The sequence below is a fragment of the Tribolium madens genome, unplaced genomic scaffold (genome assembly GCF_015345945.1).
Source record: "Tribolium madens isolate multiple individuals breed KSU strain unplaced genomic scaffold, Tmad_KSU_1.1 Scaffold_91;HRSCAF=231;Tcas5.2_LG7, whole genome shotgun sequence".
Classification (NCBI taxonomy): domain Eukaryota; kingdom Metazoa; phylum Arthropoda; class Insecta; order Coleoptera; family Tenebrionidae; genus Tribolium; species Tribolium madens.
The window spans coordinates 9,402,663-9,422,417 of record NW_025401063.1 but is presented as its reverse complement, the minus strand read 5'-3'; the positions used below and the strand labels follow the sequence as shown (position 1 = coordinate 9,422,417).

Sequence of the window (19,755 nt, the reverse complement as noted above, 5' to 3'; positions counted from 1 at the left end):
GAATTTTTTTTTGTTTAATTGAAAAACGTTTCTTGTTCGAGTATCCAAGAAATTTTTAGAGCCATACTCACACTATACTAAAAGTTATTAAAATAAAAAATTGCTTTTTAATACTTGTAAAACAAATAACGATTACTTACTTCTAGATCAGGATAAGTGGAAATATACACTTGAAAACTCAGTGAGACAAGGCTGAAATCTTGTTACAAATTCTCAATTTTAAACATACTAAAATTATTTGATGTCTACACTGATAAAGATAAAAGAGTACAAATATGTATATCTTTCATTTATGTACGAGTATGTATTGAAATGTATTTTATTTTTATAACGTATGTTGAGGACCATTTCACCATCGACAATAAATCTTCAGTTTGAAATGTTCACAGCTCGCAATTAAAACGTCCTAGAAGCAAAATCAAGCACCGTTAAAACGAACTTTCACCCGTAAAAACCTGGCTGAAAGTCCCATCTAAACCCATCGAGACATTCCCAGCCGTTAATCTAACGTCAGATGTCGCAAAAATCTAGCCGCCAACATACGAATCAATCCTGTCCAGATAGAAGATTATTGTAATAACATAACGTCAGATCAGACCATTGTAATTACCAGTTCGCACCGTAAAGAAACTATAATTAGCACTTGACGGAAGAGTTGCTCAAGACACGAGCTTTGATCCTAATAAAATCGGAGGTTTTTCGCAGGTAATGACAGGAAACGTTCGTGATTGGAATTTTTGTCAGGAGAAGTCTATGAAAAATTTACAGAGTAAATTGCGCTTGTATAATGAATTGAATTGTCTGCCCACGGAGCAAGGGTACATCATCGTAAATGAATGTTGGTGCCGAGAGAATGAATCATTCCTTAGAACAAAGCGCACTTCTACAGAGAGCTTTCAGGAAATAGATGTCTCGGATTAGAATAATTTGATAAACATAAAATTTCTTCAAAGAAAAAAATTTGTCTAGGTTTTCTATTTCCTATATTATTTTAAGTTATTTAAAATTTTAAAGAGGTTTTAACACTTGATTTCCCCTATACCTAAAACTGACTACAGTCAGTTTTGAGCACTCCAGTAGCTGAGTTATTTTTTATTACATTCCTTAGGTCTACAAAATGAAATTAAAAGATAGATAGGTTAGGAAATAGTAGTTTTGACTTAATAGTTAATTAATAATAATTGTTCAAAATTTAAAAAAATGTTTTTTATTTAAATTGAAATTGCTATATTTAATTATTTTCATCTCATTTTGAAAAATTCTTATTGTTAATACGACTTAAAACAAAATCTGCACGATTATCATAACAGCTAGAATTGTTATTCGCATATTATATCTCCTGGTTGAGTGAGACGAGAGAAGATAATATGGAAAGAATTTTAGAGATTCATGAACATGTCATATGTAATAAAAAGAGGAAATGAGACTGTGGCGGATAATTAAAGCACAGATTTTGCAAATTAATAACATTTTCTAACTCTCAGATTCCTCGTGAGTAGCCAAACGAGCCAACACAAGCAATCATTTACTTGCACCATGGACAAATGCATGTAAAGCTTATAAAACGCAATACCTAATTAAAGGACATCTTAAATGGATGATTGTTGATGTATATCATTATAATCAAGTATCCCAGCACGCCTTAATTTATGTGTGCCACTCCTACAATTTTCTTTTATTTGGAAGTAGTTATTACCAAAGACAAATTAACTATTTTTTCTATTGAGAAACAATAAACAATTATCGCTTCAAAAATGAAATTGTTTTAATAGTGCTGTTTAGAGTTTTTTCCCTTTTTTTTCTTTTTAGAACGTAGAGAACAGTTAATTCCCAGTTGCCCTTATCTCCCGGTACAAATCCACAAAATCATAATCTTTGTATCTTCTCAATATAATAATTGGCTTCGGAGTGATGAGTGTTCAGTAAGCATAACAGAAACCACCCAGACCATATCGGCATGATTATTTTCTATCCAGAGCAAGAATTTGATGAAGCGTTACGGTGTAATTTACACAAACAAAAATAGAAGATGAAAGAAGGTAGAAATAGAAAAAAATTAGATCGTATTTCACACATTCGCCTTTTGTGCAACCGTGTCGCACTATTATATGTAACAATTTCACTTTAATTGCCGTTTTCCATTGCCTATACTTTCTTCAACAAAATCAATTATTACACTCGTAGTGTTATAACAAGTCGTAAAATTGTTGTTTGCTGAAAACTGTTGCACCGCTAATAGAACTTTGTTGCGGAAGTGCAATTAAAATGGTTAATTCTAAGTCTGAGGTTCATGGACTGAAAGCGTAAATAAAGCGACGTTTCGGAATTTAAAAACGTTGAAACGTGCGTTGACCAGTGGCAATCTGTAGGCGCGTTGACATTTTGTACGTGTCGGTCTTATTTCGGCCTTCATTGTGATACATTGACACCGGAATAATTATAGGGTTGACTATTCTCATGACGTAATTAAATTTTGCTAGAGCAAAAGAGAACGAGGAAGGAAAGTGCGTTTAATGCAGCTGATGTGCGGATCCACACATGACTTGACAATAATAAATAAAGTCGTAACAGGATTGCCATAACGGATGGGTTCTACTTACTTTTATTTCATACGGAAAAGTTGCTTTTTTCTTATCTTATTTCATTAAGATAAAGCCCGAGCGTGGAATTCCGCATGCTTTTTCCATAAACCTACATATAGGAACATGAAAAACGTGACGAATTTGAGGTATGATTGATCGTAATGGAATCTTAAAGCGAATTAAAGACCTGAGGTCATAAATATTAGGACGAAAAACAGATTTACTAATTTAACACTTTCTCTAGTTTTTACGCCTCAATAGTTACAGAATAATTAAACATTCCTATCCGATTTCATGTTTAGACCATTTATATATTTATTTCAGATGTTTGAATTTCTATTATAATATATTATCTTCTGCTTTTATTATAAATAAATACAAAATTTATCTAAACGAAAGAAAACATTATATAAAAAAATATAATTTTTTTCTTAGGTTATTTAGAATACGTGACGTAAAATCGTTTTCTAGACATTCCAAGAATTTTATTTCTTCTTACTACTACATATTTGAATCTATACAAAGGTTCATTTCAATTTGTCGTCTCCACAAATCATGCAACTTGATGTTGCATTTTAGTATAATTAAACAAGTACAACTACCATTTTATTAAAGAGTATAAGCATAAATACGTAAATAAATTTTTCTTTTTATATTAATGATTTAAAACAAATTAATTTAAGTTCAAACCTGGGTTAATATAACAATAAATACTCACTCGTACTAAATATATTTTTGACGTTTTGACACTGAAGGAAATAGTAATAGCGTTTTAGATTTTTAACTAATTTTAACAAGTTCAGCTTTTTTTTTGATTACGGAAGCTCTTAGGGAGTATCAATATTAGAATTATTTTGCTTACCGATAGTGTACGTGACAGGAAGTTAACTTAGTTAACTCGGTACCGTGTTCATTACAAGTTAAATAAGAAAGAATATATATACACTTTAGAAACTGCAAAGTAAGCTTCAAATGGTGCAAATTAGACTGTCTCTCATTAAATGTAGTTGATTGTTACTTGTTAGTGTGAAAAAATCTTGTCTCTGTCTTGTAAAATCACCGAAAATGATTGGAAAATCATAATTGCTGAAAATATTAATATTTAAAGTTCAAAAAAAAAAAATTGTTTCAATTTTTTATGAGTTTAGTAAAACAAGCACATGCTATTTATTATAAGGTAAGTAATACAATATTAAGTTACAAGCCCGGTATGTCGGATATTACAATACGAATGAGACGAGTCGTCGAAGAAGCCGAGTCTTAAATATCAAAATGAGTACTGTAATAGTTATTAACGTAATAAGGCCAATATCTAGCGAATAACAGACAAGATTGAAGTTTGTTAAATCGAATTTGTTACATTCGTAATAACGTCTGTCAACCCATCCGTTAAACTTTTTAACGGCCTCGGCTGTTATCGTTGCCATAACAAGCGTGTAAATGATCAAATAACAATCACGTATTACGAAAAAGGCTTAGCAAAATGTACACGTATTGTATTTTATTTTGTACTTTCTGGTAAATTGTGATTTGTGATTTTTGACACAATAAAACGTCAAATCAATTTTTTTGACATATCTCTCTCTCTCTCTCTCTCTCCCTCTCTTTCTCCCTTAGTATTCATTCCGATATACAAGTGTAAAAATAAATATATTTCAAAATTTAAGAAACGATACCTACACTTGACTTCAAAAATGATTTGTAATTCAAATTTTATTGTACTTATATAAATAAAGAAAATTAAGTTTTTTGAACTGTTGTTTCTGTGATTTTTAAATTTTCACTAAAACATAAAACAAATTCTGTTTTGAGTACTTACTTACTCTTCATACTCAAAAACCAAAAAAATTAAAGCACGTAGTTTTCTCAGAAGAGATGTAAATTGCACAAGTATTATTGCTTTCAGCACTGATATTTTATAACATTCTTCAGTAATAAAAAGCAAAATAAATATCCGTTTTCACAAACATAATTTGTGAATACTATATTGAATGAAAATTACTGAGCGTTTATCTCTCTGTTTCTACCAATTAGGAAAGTATTTTACTAATACCATAGCAGGTATTCGATTACTTGCACATCTTTTCTAAATGTTTATTTCCACAAGTAATACATAGTAGGTAAAATACTGCATTGACAATTAGGGTTTAGAGAAAGAAGCTTAAAACTTGAAAAAAACATATTCATTTAAAAACTAAAAATATTTAACTCTATCCGTTGTGTTTTTAGACAAATTATCATAATAAAAAAAATATTTTTTGTTACAATTTGGATTCAAATATCCATCACAAATAAAGACAAAATATATCTTATCGTAGTGGAAGTCATATCTACCCAAAACGTGTATTGTTTTATAAATCTAGAACTAATTATTTATGTTGGCTGAGCTGCAAGAAAAAGTCGACATAAAATACATATTTCATCCATAAAATTTTATAAGTACATATTTCCTCGAAGCTTGAATCTTCATCACTGACCCATAAAAGTTTTTAGCTGTTTCTTCTGAGTCAAAATTTCTGCCTTTGACGTCGTACATACATCAAATTAACGACAAAGCATTCCCGTGAACCGCGTTTCGGCGACACTAGTTGTCTAGTTGTCACTATCCACCCGAAGTCGACTATTCCTGCTGTGTGAGAATTTCTCGCAGTCGAAGCCCGCATTCCTCTCTTTTTCATTCATTTTTGTCGTGATGTAGCATTGTAGCAGCATTTCCTGCAAAAATCGTAATTGTTAGAAAAATGGGCGCAACCTGAACCCCCGCCTGGCGCAGACCGAAACCAAATCAGTGCCCCTCTTACAAGGGTGACTTGAAATCCACCCTTTGGAATTAACTGAAAATCCAGAAACAGTGGTGAAACAATAATACAAGCATGGATGAATGCACACGACGGCTATAAAAGCGACTACTTTGCCTCGAGCTGGCAGTCAGCTGTTGGCATTTGCAGCGAGAGCTTATAAACCTGAGCGCGTTTTTCCGTTTTTACCGGCATCTACTTGCACTTGTCGTTTCTTTGCCAGTGACCATGGCCACTTACGCTGCTTATAGACACATCGAACTTGACAAAGTTGGCTACAGCAAAAAGAGGTAAGAGCTTTTTTCAAAATTTTGGAAACTGTTAGAAACTCGAAAATAAATTTCAGATGCTGTTTTAGGAAAAACTGCGTTGCAATAAATGTCCCAATTACAGTATTTTTTAAATTATCTATTCGATTTTAAATTTCTCAAATTTATAATGAACAATTAAAAAAAATATTTTTACTAGAATTAAGAGCTTGATGTTGAAAAAGTAATTTTTGTATATTTCGATATTCATCTGCAACATTAATATTATCTTATACCTACCTACAAATCTTTCAATTCGTATTCGTTTAAAAAAATCATATAAAGCCTGCCTAACGTATTTTTTTAAACTATACTTTTTTGTACATTTTTCCAACACTAATATCTTATCCTGTTTCTATAAAATACGTCGTCAATCACAATGTCTTTTATAAGTATATAAACTACCCTTATCTTGGCATTTTGGAATTGGAATTTAGTAAAATTTATGATTCAATATTTGTGTTGGGAAAAAATTTGAAGACAACACAAGTTTTATGGTTTAAAAATCTTAGTGTATCAAATTCTTGCTCAAAATTTTTTCATCTTCTTTCAATGTTTTTTAAAAACATTAATTCGTCGTGCCGTTTGAACTGTGTTTTTTTTCTGGTTTTACATCTTTTAGTACAATTTGAAAGCTTTTATAGAAGAGGTTGAAAAAATTTTCAGGTTTGTAACAATAGACCCATATTAAAAATGACTATAATCATCAACTGCCCGAGGTGTCTATTCTTCACTGTGTAGACATCTATAGAATAAACCGGAAAGAATTTGAGAAATTCCAATTTTAAAAGGTGCTAATTTGTCGATTTTGCCTCTGGCTGCACTTTCAAAAATTGAATAAAAAGAGCGGCAGCCCCTTTATACGAAATAAAGGATAAAAGATTTATTTATTATTCAAGACTAACAATGGAGAGTACACGCAAACTATTGTTTTTGTAAATCGCGTTTCCGTTTGCAGGACTTACGAGTATTATGAAGGGCCTGTATAGAATTTTTTATATCTAAGGGCTGAATAAAAACATAATTCAATTTAAATTTCAATCATAATAATTAACTCACTTAATTAGAATTAATGCGTTTCTTGATAATATGTAATTACGTTTCACTAGGAATATCTAGAGAATTTGATAAATTGCTTATATAATTGCAAATGCTATTATCAATAATTTGAATCAATTATTTGTAACTTTTGTTTTTATTTATTACAAACTATAATTGTAATAATATAGGTACATTTGCGTGCAATATATGGATATATTTTCATCGTCAATGTCACAAAAAAATATCCTTTTATGTCAGAAATTTTGCAATTTATTTTTGTGATTGATTTTTCTGTCTCAAAAAGTCAAATATAGTTTAAACATCGATTGCCTTTCTAGGTATTATTGTTGAAATTATGGCATGAATTTTAAATTCTATTAAAATAAGTTTGATAATTAATGACATTGATTACCAAAATATATTGCATGCGATTGTACATACAGTGTGTTCTTGGAAAGGGGGAATTCGGAGAAAATAGTCTTTAACCAAGCAGGGCTGAACCCCAAAAAATGAAAACTTGAATCGAATTTTTTTTTATCTTTTACAAGAGTCGTTTCACCTATCTGGTGACACACTGTAATATCAGAGGTAGTAATCATTTTTAAACGATAAAAATGATTATTCTGAGAGATTTCAACAGTAATTGTATCTTAATTACAGTTGTGGTTTGAAATACATACGTAATTTATTTTTAATAAGTTCAAAATACGAAGTGATCCAGAAAGACTGAGTCTGTTGCCAACAGATTTGAAAGTATTTTTGTTAATAATTTGAAACACTGCAACCGAATACGGTTTTGCTTCACAAATACTTGACGTACAACCCCACAAGATTATTGAATTGTTCTTAATCAAAAGCGTACTCTAAAAATTAGGGTCAGGATTCCCAACATATTCAGTCATTGTGGATCATTTTGTATTTATTTAATTTTTTTTTAGTAATTAGTTTTACGTTAAGTGAATAAGTACCTAAATAATTTTCTGACACAATTTTTAACTAAAATTACTAGAACGCGTCCATAAATTTAAAACTATTTTTAATGGTTTTGTTTGTTGGGTTTGAAATAATTTCAGACAAAAGTAGTTCAATTTTCTATAGAAGGCTTGTCGAGCTTGTAATAATCTTATACCTACAAATTATTTCAAGAGAAGTTGTAATTATAAAAAACATATCGTTATTTTGCTGTTTTTGGGTTTCCATGTATCAATCGGTTGTATCAAACAAATTTTCTGTGGTAAATTTTACAAGGATTTCCAATTGTGTTAAATTGCCAAAACAAACATTATTAGCCGGAAAGTATTAGCATGTAATGCGGTGAAAAATCGATTTGCATTCAATTTACGACGATTTACATGTGTTCCTATTTCTAATAATGAATTTTATTTTTATTTACTCCAGCGGGAGATCCCATTATAGCACTGAACTGTGCCCCCAGCTGTCACTCACTGTCAATATGCCATTAAATTTTTTCCTCTTCACCATATGCTCTGCTCTACCATCGCTCGACAACGTTTGCGGTTTTCAACAACGAAACCTCTAATCTAAAAAGAAAGCACTACAAATATTATCAGCATTTAATCACGTTCCCATGAGATTAAAATTCCATAACGCAACTGAATCTATTCTGAAAGGAAAGTCGCTTGAGCAAGGTCGAACTCGAGCAAGTTCACAGTCAATGAAAAAATCAAAATGATTTTTCGTTGTGCCTTCGATTAGAAACCCTCGGGTTTCCCTCGAGTTTCTAATTCGGCCGGTGAAAATCGTGATATTTGCATAGCCCGTTCCGCGCAAAAATTAAAAAGGCATGCACCATGGCGTCACGAGCGTCTTGACCATGGTGCATGCCAGTAACGGTACGATGGTGCCAATTATTGGGAATTGGGGCCAATTTTTGCAAATTTCCGATTATATTATTCCTCCTTCGCTCCTCATAAACAACAAAATAACTCTCACTATCCTCAGCTATTCGGGGCCCGGGGCCAGCACGGATTCGACTTGTCAAAATTTGTAAGGAGAAGGTATCTATTAAATCAAAATTTTTTTCATCGTTGAACTCGGTGAAAGGAATCAAACCACCTTGTGAAGCGTAAATTTACGAGCCCTTCTCCTTCATGCAAATAATTGAATTTGTCGTAATTACTGCTTAAAATGTGACAGATTTGAATAAAAAATGAGGAGTTTGGATTTGCACGAAACGCTTTTTTTAGGTTAGATGGGAGATTATTTTTATTTATATCTGGTTCTGTAGGTTAAAAAGTCGATGTTTTTCTTGAGAATCGATGCGAATTTACATTTGGGTGAAAATATAAATTACTGAGCCGAAAGTTGAGGACACACCCGAGGGAAACAAGCGATAATGAATTGTCGAGCTCTTCATCTTATTTCCGGAGTGACCTGGAAAAATCCGAATGCATTTTTAGCACCGCAATGCGTACCAGGAATTGCAATCGATTTGTGGTATCATTTACTCAAGTTAGTCCCCCAGATTATCGACTAAACTTGAAGCCAAGTCACTCAAATCAGTTCTTATCTCGGGTAGATAAAAAAACTAGTTGTCCTTTCTACCATTTCCGGTCATTTTCCACGGTTCTATATGAGATATGGGTGAGCATGTCCCGGAATGCTGACCGCCGACTCACACTTCCCAGAATTTCCATCTGCAATCGAACACTTCGAGACTTTCTACGTTTCCCGACGACTTTTTATGATAATTCTTGAAATCGTTAGACTAACCGTATTTATAAACGTTTTGTAACGGATGTCGAGGAAGCGGCGACTTATTCCATTAGGAGCCTATAGATTTTAAGTGGAAAAAATTTGATGAATATGCCGGACGCGGCCCTTCGGGTTCATTTATTCTCTTCAGACTAACATTTATTGTAAGCGGTGGTGGAAAAAAATATATGAATTGATTTACAGAGCGTGAAATAATATGGTGTGGATCTCTTCCGTTTTGTATGAGTATGCGTTCACAAAAAGATAAAAATGTGTTATGTGCACTTGGTAATTGGGAATTATTTAATATTACGTGGAATAACACCGGTTTATAACTGTGCTACTTTATTAAGTGGCTTGGCGAATTCAATTTGAATGAATTTTTTAAGTACAGTTAGTTAGTGGACGCACTTTAACACAGTTGGATAATTCATATAATATTTTTTTCCACATAATAAATCTAATAAACACTAAGTATAAATCTGCTACAAAATTACCAAAATCCTAAGAAATTAGTATAAAAGACTGAACCATAATAATACGAGTACAATTAATAATATCTAGGTTTTTTTTGTATGTACTATCGATTTTATATAATTAATTTGAAAATACTTGTTTTTTCTTTTTTTATTATTTCAACATTTATCACAATGTTACCCTAATTCAAGTGTAGAGTCTGGAAAATTCTAACAGGTTATACTCGTATGTTTGCAGCTAAATCAATTGAGTTAGGTATTTCCTTTTTAATCTGACCATCGATAACTATTTAGAATATTTGTATACATTTTCTAATACAAATTGATATCATTCTTGGCAAAATTTTCCGCGCCATCGCTTTTGCTAAGGTCAGTCTGGTGTTTTTCCAATCTACGCCGGAAGCGTTCAGTCGCCATAATTCTTTTATCAACCGAATCAAACTGATTTGGTATCCCTTTAATTGATATTTTGATTTTCCCACTGATGTCGAGATGAGGTTTTACTATCAAAAAACCTTGAGAAAATTCCCGTTCCAATAACTGTTTCAAAATGAGAAAGAATTCATTGTCTATCTAAAAAGGAAATGACTGGAATAAAAGTTGCACAAATTTTACAATAGGACTTTTTCTTATTTATCATCTATCTCCGAAAAAAGTCCGATTGTCTGAAAACAAGGGAGGGCATTTGACATATTTTCTCTCCATTTGTATTTTAAATGATTCTTAAACTGTTTCAGTCTTCTTTAATTAGTACTTTCTACAATAATTACAACACCACTGAAGTATTTATAGGACTATATATTCATTGTGAGTCGTTCTCAAGCCCATTTATTATCGAACTGTTGGAAATTACTCGTCTATATCCGCGACTTTTTGTGTTTAGAATAGGATTTTCGCCATTGTGCATAATCGACCTCAAGGCGAGCGTGCTTCAGCACACCAGAAAGCAATCGAAATTAACAAAAACCTCTTCAATATTACAAATATGCAAATTTTTGCGACCATAAAGCACTACCTTATCGCCGCTCATTCATCACAGCTCGATTTAAATATTTGGAAATGTAGGCCAGTAAAACACGAGTATGGCAATTTAAATCGACCGGGAAACAGCACAGATTGAATAAAAGCCGATTTAAGATTAGGTAAATTGTGGAATCATCTTGTGGACGACGAGACGGTAATAAAGGGAGCGCATCGCGTGCAGCAGGACTATGCCAACTTTAGGTCATACACCCCTATAACGTCAGCGCGGTACAAAAGGGTGGGTGGCGTATAAATATTTGATTAACTTGGATGGAATTACGAAGGGTGTGGAGTTTTTCTTAACAACTCATTAAAATAGTATGAGAAATAAATGGAAAAACTTAATTAATTAATTAATGTATTTTATTTTCCGGTGTTTTTCTGGGAGTTACGTCCACAAAACATCAAAATAATTAGCCAATCATGAGCTCAGATGTCATATTATATGTTTTAAGTGCAGCAGTAAAAACCTATATTATGCAGAAACATTATCTTTGTGAAACCGCATAGACGTTTAGTGTTGTAGTTATGTTTTAAGTTTATTTTGCCTTAAAAGGCTAAATCAGATATCTACGAATGCCCAGTTGTCTCCGACATACAAGTTTGACATTTAGGTTTACTTATTTTGAGATGTATTTTTATTGTGCGGTGCCATAAACTCGTTTATTGAACCGGATTCATTCAACTTTTGCCTCTAGTAAGGAATATTGCACTGAAATTATTTGTCGGCTTCTGTGTTTAATGACTTGAGGTATTTTTTAATTTGCAAATTGCAAAAAACTTTTTGATTTTATTTTTGTACTGACTTTTCAATTTCTTAAAGCAATTTGAGGAGAATTATTTTAAAAGTGTACCAACAAAATTTCTACAGTAGGAATGCGTAAAGCGTAAAACTGTTCAAATTTTCACACAATTTAGTTAACAAGCAATTAATTATTTTAGAAAGCTGTTTTCTTAGGTGTACGCACATATTTATATCTTGTCTTTTGTTTAGTAAATTGATTCCAGAAATATGCACATTTGGAACATTCCTGATCTTTTACCAACTGTTCTCTCAATGTATGACCAACTTTCACTAATTTTTCCTCAATTTAGCATTTTTTTTGAGAAGACAATATGCATTGTATCATTTAATTAAAATTTTCGAAACCTTGCCGTCATATCAAACTAATCAAACCTTTGACGGTTATCAATTAACACTTAATTAATTATTTTGTCAAGTCATTTTGTGATTGGCTCTTTAAGATTGAATTAATTAAGAATCTTTTAAAGTTGACTTTGATACATTTGATTAAAAACGAAACATTTTGTTTCATTTCCACTTCCGACTTCCGTCTCCGGCTGGGCAAATAAACAGGACATAGTTAAAAATCGATTAATCGACCACACACTCCTGTAACATCTGTCGGCCCAAACTGATATGTCATTGACACTATAACTTTTATCTACTTCTATTATAACGGAGTCTTGTTTTCGAAGAACAATCGGAAAACAAACGATTACATTGTTAAAACATGCCATCTCACTAGTATCGAACGATATGAAAAGAGCCCAGATTTTGGCCAAATTTTTATACAAGTTAACGGTCTCTGCACCAACTTGATTTATGAGTTTTGTATACAGGTGTTGATTTTCCTGTTGCTTTGCCTAATTGGCGTGTCCTATCTCAGGAAGTAACCGAAACATAAATGCCTGCATTAATAATCAATTAGGTTTAGATTCCTTCGTGTCTTTTTTGTTACAGCTTCTGTAAAACAATTCTTTACATCGTCTGTCAAAATAATATACGCCTGATTCGCGTGTCGTGGATCGAATTTGAAGCACAGTCAATACAGTCGGTCGCGTGTTTTCCTTCGGAAGCAATGAGACTAGTCAAATTTTAATTGCTTTCTAAATTTAGATGAAAGTCAACCGTGAGAAATGGTGACTGATATGGGGGGTCTAAATCGAGGCGAGAGCAGACTCGGTTTCCAGAAATATTTTGTTTATTCAGGAGGGCGAAATAAAATGATGTCTGTAGTTGCTTTGATGGAACTGTTGATATTTCGTGCCGCAGGATTATGCCGGTGGTCCTTTCCTATTATAGTCAGTAAACTCGTTAATCCGTCAATGATACGGTTTAATTAGACCGACTTTCCACACCACTATGAAAAAAAGTGATAAACATGTCCACTCCGTATTTTCCCCTATTATTTCCATTCCGGTCTTTAAATAGCCCGCGCCAAAAATAGAAGAGATAATCAGTGGCCTTGAAAGGTAGCTTGTAACATTCTTCATAAATATATTCACCTGTTTTACTGTTTTGTTTCCTCTTTTTTTCGTATGCTGATCGGCGGCAGCACATTCTCTTCTTTCTTTTTCTTCGTCTATTTTTTAAACTAGTTAAAGATTTATAATTGCTGACCGTTACTTTTTTGTTGAGCCTTTCCGAAACATGAATTAAACATTTCTACGGTGGTAGTACAGTATGAACAAATGATTGCTTCTAATTTAACGACGTAATTTGCACGTTAATTGTGCCATGCCGTTTTAACGGACATGCCTCGTACGATTTTACTGTTCTTGATGATCGGAAGATAAAAGCAGTACAAATCGATTGCGACTAAAACGGCACTTCTCTGTAACCAGTGCCAGTGGTGGAAAATATACTTAGACAAGAAGAAAAACATCTTTTCGAAGAAACTTTTTTTATTCTCTAACACTGCGAAAAACTAATTTCGCATCACGAATAGAGTTGAGTAAATGCATCAATACAGTTGCTTCCTTTCAGCAAATCTGGTAATGGTAACAAATAAATTAAACACCTACTTAATATGCAAAATACAAAATAAACAGCATTTGATTATATTTTTCTCTACCTACATTCTATTTATTAAAATCGCTACTGAAAATATCCAAAATTTTAAAATCTTGGTATTCGTATTCACATATATGAAACAGTTTGCTTTGTCAACTATTCAGAGCAATTTTAGTATATTTTTATTTTGAAAAAAATTTGATAAACTGATAAAAAATTTATATAGGTATTGTAAAACTGGGTTACTTTGAGATAGTTTGAGACGTTTTGTTAATGTAATTTTTTTATTTGTTCCAATATTTTCTTGAAAAAATTAGCATCAGAACAATTGATAACAAACAAACTTAAACTTTTGCTTCAAGGTCATAGTTTTTTTAAAAAAAAATAGAAAATCTGGTTTCAAAGAAACCCCGACTTCGGGGCTATTTTGACAGTCCCTTTAATTACGTTGAAAATCAAAGTTATGCTAGCCTGGGGGGTACTTTGACACCTTAGAACTAAAAATTTGTAATATATGATGTAAATAAACTTTAATTAAACTCATTAAACACAAAACATAAAATATATATTTAAAAAAATCTTATTTTTTGGTATGTTTATATGGCATAAAACATAATATAAACATAATTTCCGTAAGTGCCTATACTGAAAATGAAACAAAATTAGTAGCCCCATAACATTTCAAAGAAACCCGAGATGTCAAAGTAACCCTATTTTACGGTATGTACCTACTTATAATCTTTTACTAGTCTCACTACTTCATTTTTATTATGCAAACTGCTAAATTGTGGTAACTAAAACGAACTAATTCTCATAGCAATTGTTTTTAATTACTGTGCTTTTTGAATCGTTTTGCTAAGATTTATGCGTTTATAATTATAACTCCTTATTTGAATCTTTTTTCTAGTGTTTGTCTTAGTAATATTGTAGAAGTTTTTGTTTTTTATTTTTAATTGTGTTCGTGTTTTTTACATCCTTATTCTTCGTAGGCAAGTGGTCGACCGAGGCGTTACTTCTGTTAATTTTTTGCATTGTTTTCAGTTTTTCTTCTCTACATGTTGCTATTCTATATTTAACTTTTTTCTAATGGTGTGACTTGGGAAAGGAAACGTTCTAATTATGACCATCGTGAGCTTTTTGCTGGCTACATTTCAGGCCCAATTAAATGTAATTTTCCACTGCAGTGTAATTCGTGTAATCAAAATCGCGCCAACGTGATTGCAATAATTGAATCTAATGGCTCTCGATCACCTTGCCACCTCTCCGAAAGTGGAAAAATTTAGGATTAGGGTCAATCGGCTTATATCCAGAATACGTTTCCACGATGATTCATCATTATCGATTTCTATTTAAGGGTTGTCGCCCTTAGCGATTGATTGCTGCGAAATGTTCCAGTTATGTGTTAGAGTCAACAGCCTCTAATAGAGCACATATCTCGGTTAATTGTTAGCGAGGGCCATTAAGTCCTCCTACTGGTTTACTGTGGAAAACAATTTGTTCATAGATGACTGCTTCGGTTGTCTGCTTGTTAGGACTTCCTTCGTAATGGACACGTTAGTGTACTCTAATTGGTGTTTTAGTAAATTTTTGCGATCGTCGACCCTTCAAGCCATACAAGTAACCCGAAACATGATCTGGTCACATTTGGTTTCCGCGGATTACACGACTGTACTTTTAATTAATCTAAGCAACACCAGGAAACTCTTCCACTTGAAGTCATTACGTAATAACTCATTCTTTGACAGATAATGTTCTTGCAGTGTGTGGGTTTGAAAGCGATGCCTTCCTTTCAGTCGACTAATCTGCACTTTCTGCATCTTTTTTATCTCGACTCCATTTACATAATGTTAAGTGGGTCATAAACCATAATTGAGTAAATTGTCGCGGGTGCATCTGGCTTACACTAATTTCGTCATAATTATACCATCGATGTTATACAGTATGGAAAACAAGAGACAATGATAATCGTGTGTTTTTAGCCCAGACAATGAGTGGGAAGACGCACGACCACACTCCACTGCTTTAACAAATTACATGCAATTTATCCTTAGAAAAAAAATAAATAAAATTACTCATCGGTACTAATTGTACATACATTTAAATGAAAAACGTAACAGTCATTGCATAAAATAAATGGTTATATTCACCTTTTGCAGATTGTTAAGCTAGCTTACCGCAAATTGGAACCGGCTAATGAAGTTTTGCTACGAATAGTTGTAGCGGCTAATTAATTTTTTAGAGTTGTTAACGGTTTCAAAAATTTGGTGATTTTATAGATATAAATACATGTTATTGTCACGCACGAGTTGCTAATTTTTTATACAGAGCATTAAAAACATTCTATTAGAAGTGATAGAGATTGAAACGTTAATAATAGGCTTCTGTCGGGAGAAAGCAGGAATTTTCAATTTTGGATCCGGCACGAGAGATAAAGATGTCGAATCACGTTCTGAAGGTTATTAACGATCAAATAGATCAGTCCAAGACTGATTAATCTTTCATGAAGATATCAAGCTATTAGTACAGGTTTTTTGAAGCATTCCAGACTTGTTGCAATTTCGTGCTGTAACTACACAAAGCTCAAAATCTAATCTTTATTCAATATCCACGCATACCGACCTTTCTTCTATACCGCTGATCCCCGCCTGTCACGAAATAAATAACCACAAACGATTTGGGGAATTAATCGCCAAAGATATTTATCGCAAATATTTGGGTTACCTTTCTGCAAGACTCAGTCGTAAATCAGTAAAGCATTCCTGAATCTTCGCAAACTTTCACAAATTAATTTAGACTATAGTGCAATAGATATAAAAAAAATATAAAAAAAAATCACATAATTTACCTGCTACCCTGCTTAGTCCAATTAACAATCAAGTTGTAGAATGCGTGGCCGAGAAAAGAATTTTTAACTTTAGGGCTGTTTTTGGGTTAGTTAGGAGATCAACATACTAACAGTTTCCGGTCCGATAGCGAGATGAGCGGGGCTCAGGAGGGTAACAAGAAGAGGCCGTTATATGCGTTTTCGCTAAAATCCAAAAACGGTGCGTGTTACAAAAAGAATAGTCTGGTTCAAAACAATTAAGGGTTATAAAATCTTCGGCAAGACGATCTTCTCGGGTTTTTTGTTTGAGTTTTCGAGATATTAGCTAGGAAATATTGCACTCTTTAAAAAAAATATGAATGAAAAGTTCAAAAGTTGTACCTACTTATGCATTGTTATTGGCCAGTTTGAGATCGGCCATTGTAATAATGTAAAAACCAATCACATAAGATTTTTGGATTCATTCAAAAATTTAGTGCAATGATGTGATTGGTCCGTTTGAGGTCGGCCATTATTATAATACCAGTAAGTTACCATGGAGAAACCAATCACTTTGGACCTAAATTAGACTTTGGAAAAAATTTGCATTTATTTATTAGGAAATTCAAATTAAAAAAAAAATGTTGTGCCTGTGCACTTTGATCTTTATTGTATTGTGACTTGTGAAAGTTTAGGAAACAAATCCTTAAAAAATATAGATAAGAATTTTATAATGTTTTATCTGTTCTGTGTGCTTACGAGCACAACAAAAATTGACGACGAGGATACATACGTAAGTGAAAATTTTCTTCAATTCTGAAAATTTTTATACAAGAAGTGTAACACAACCTCATTTTAGTATGAAAATACTGTTTTCGACAAGCTGCAGAGACCTACAGTACAGTTTGCCATCTATGTAGGTTGTAGGACCAACATTTTTGCAGTAAATTTTGGATTTAGACAGCATCACAGGACGATGGAAAGTGAGACAAAAAAATTTTTTTAGAGTGCGTGCGAAATTTGCCCACCAATATCTCGAAAACCGAAAAGACCGTTTTATAGAAAATTTTATAAGTTTTAATTATTTTGTATATAATCATTTTTTCCTAACACGCACTGTTTTTTGAGGTATTAGCGAGAAACCATAAAACGGCAGAACTTCTAACTATTATTTCTAACACAGCTTTGAAGTCAAAAATTCTATTGCTGACGAGCATGTTTTTTTACTGTTTTTGAGCTGGACTGCTACTACTTATACTTACTTTCCTTTTTTTTTAAAGATGGTGGGTGGTATAAAGTGGACTTGGAGAATTTTATACTTATTCAATCAAATTTTCGTTGAATTTTGTAGTAGGTATAATAAGTATTTCTTTTATAATTTTCAAAATACACTCAGTACAAAGTATTCGTTCGGGCACACTGTATAATACTCGTATATCTATGTTATAAATATTTTACGTTAAATAATAGATTTCTGTAGAAGAAAGCAAATTTTTATCATTTCTGTATAAAAGTAAACTAAAAGCTGAAGGAAGAACTTATTAGGTAGGTACCTAGGTACATTGCACATGGTATTATACGGAGAGTTTGGATAAAAAAGCCTAGACAATTACATATTAAATCTTCTCCTTTAGTTCATTACTGTAATTGCTTTAAAAAAAAATGTTGCAAAATCTTTAAATTGGTTTGCCATTTCCCATCCCACAACCGCACAAAATGCCTGATGGAAAGGAAGCCTTAAACGCCGATATCCTCTTCATTTTCCGGATCCGCCGACGCATATAAACCCAACCCACAGTCCACGATACGGTCCATGCCTCACGTTTTCGAAGTTAAACGATAAAATTATCACCGATTCGACTTCCTTTTATGCGAAGGAGAGGCTTATCCTCTCGCATGACTGTACCTAGTCCATCATCAACCTACGTGTGGGTGAAACAACCTCCATTGTGTTTTGCCTGCTGAAGGGCATATGATTCTTGAAATTTTTGTTCACCGGTGGTGTAACCTACATCCTCTCACGTTCACCGGATGTGCAAGAACCACGAAATCAGTTGACTGTGTTTATGACAGTTAACTTCAAGAAGTCGAAAGCGTTGTAATTGTCACATCCGGACATCACATTTAATACAGGATATGCACTTGAGGAATTGCAATTTTTTATTTTGGTTGCAGAGTACGCAATCCATCCAGCGAGATCTTCAACGTTTTGTGCACACCACCGTCGAATGGTAATTCGCCAGCCTCCAAGCTAACACCTCGACGGTCTTCTCATTCTGATTCTTTCACACGTTTGTTCGGAACTCCAGAACCCAAGAAGGTGACACCTAGAAGAGCCTCGTTGACAAAGCAAGGTAAAATGCAGTGCACATTAGCAATTTACTTGTTAAGCTTAATCAAATTTAATTCATTAAATGGTTCTAAATAATTTTATTTATGTCCTTTTTGGACTGGTAATAATCGATTACTTATGCAGATGTCATAAATCGCAACCCAGTCACTGGTGACGGAGTCGCCTCTTGGGACCAAAAGCCAGCGAATCGTAACACACCCAAAGTCCATAATGGTAAGAAAATAATTCTTAATAAGATTGAGCAATTTATTATAAAAGTTTTTTTTTACAGAGAGAAACCCAGTAACAGGAGAAGTGTACACCATTGTGACCCCAGCTACAACCCCAACCAAACCTGTCGAAAACGGTTTTGCCCATGTCAATGGAACTTCCACTCCAATGGTGAACGGAAACCATGAACCCATGAATGGGAACGTCGCGACTGAATAAGTGCTTTTATCCGGACTTTTCTTTACTCCACATTCGTCCATTTTTTACTGTTCTTTTTTGTTTCATAAACCAAATTTTACTGTAGAACTTAAATATATACGTAGATTTTATATATTTTTAAGTAATAAATTATACTAACATCTGGGCACTAATAAATAAAGGAGTATTTATCGAGTGCGACTTTCCGAGACGGTTAACTAATACATATAATAAAATATTTATTGCCTCTCTTACATTATAAGCAATATAATAGTTCGGATTTACTAGTTTATCCATATCATCATGTCTTTATGCCTTCATAAATCATGTTAGTTTGTAATTTCGACTAGAAGCTTTTATATCATGTTTTTAATTATATTACTTCCTAGGAGTATTTTTATTTTTTACGTTATGAACGAAGAGTATTGTAGAATAAATTTTTATACACATA

General features: G+C 32.9%; 1 protein-coding gene across 1 annotated transcript; it reads left to right on the top strand.

Annotated features, from left to right (window-relative positions):
* Window positions 1-5,501: 5,501 nt before the first annotated feature.
* Window positions 5,502-19,755, top strand: LOC123011161 (microtubule-associated protein Jupiter-like). Its single transcript, XM_044408480.1, has 4 exons — window positions 5,502-5,670; window positions 18,719-18,897; window positions 19,020-19,109; window positions 19,168-19,755. The coding sequence occupies exons 1-4, from the start codon at window positions 5,609-5,611 to the stop codon at window positions 19,323-19,325; spliced, it is 489 nt and encodes a 162-aa protein (XP_044264415.1). The 5' UTR covers window positions 5,502-5,608; the 3' UTR covers window positions 19,326-19,755.

Excerpts from the sequence above, each read along its gene's own strand:
- LOC123011161 (XM_044408480.1), top strand. The coding sequence starts at position 5,609 with ATGGCCACTTACGCTGCTTATAGACACATCGAACTTGACAAAGTTGGC. Across the intron at positions 5,671-18,718 it reads GTTGGCTACAGCAAAAAGAG|AGTACGCAATCCATCCAGCG; the intron begins GTAAGAGCTTTT and ends TTTTGGTTGCAG. Across the intron at positions 19,110-19,167 it reads CACACCCAAAGTCCATAATG|AGAGAAACCCAGTAACAGGA; the intron begins GTAAGAAAATAA and ends TTTTTTTTACAG.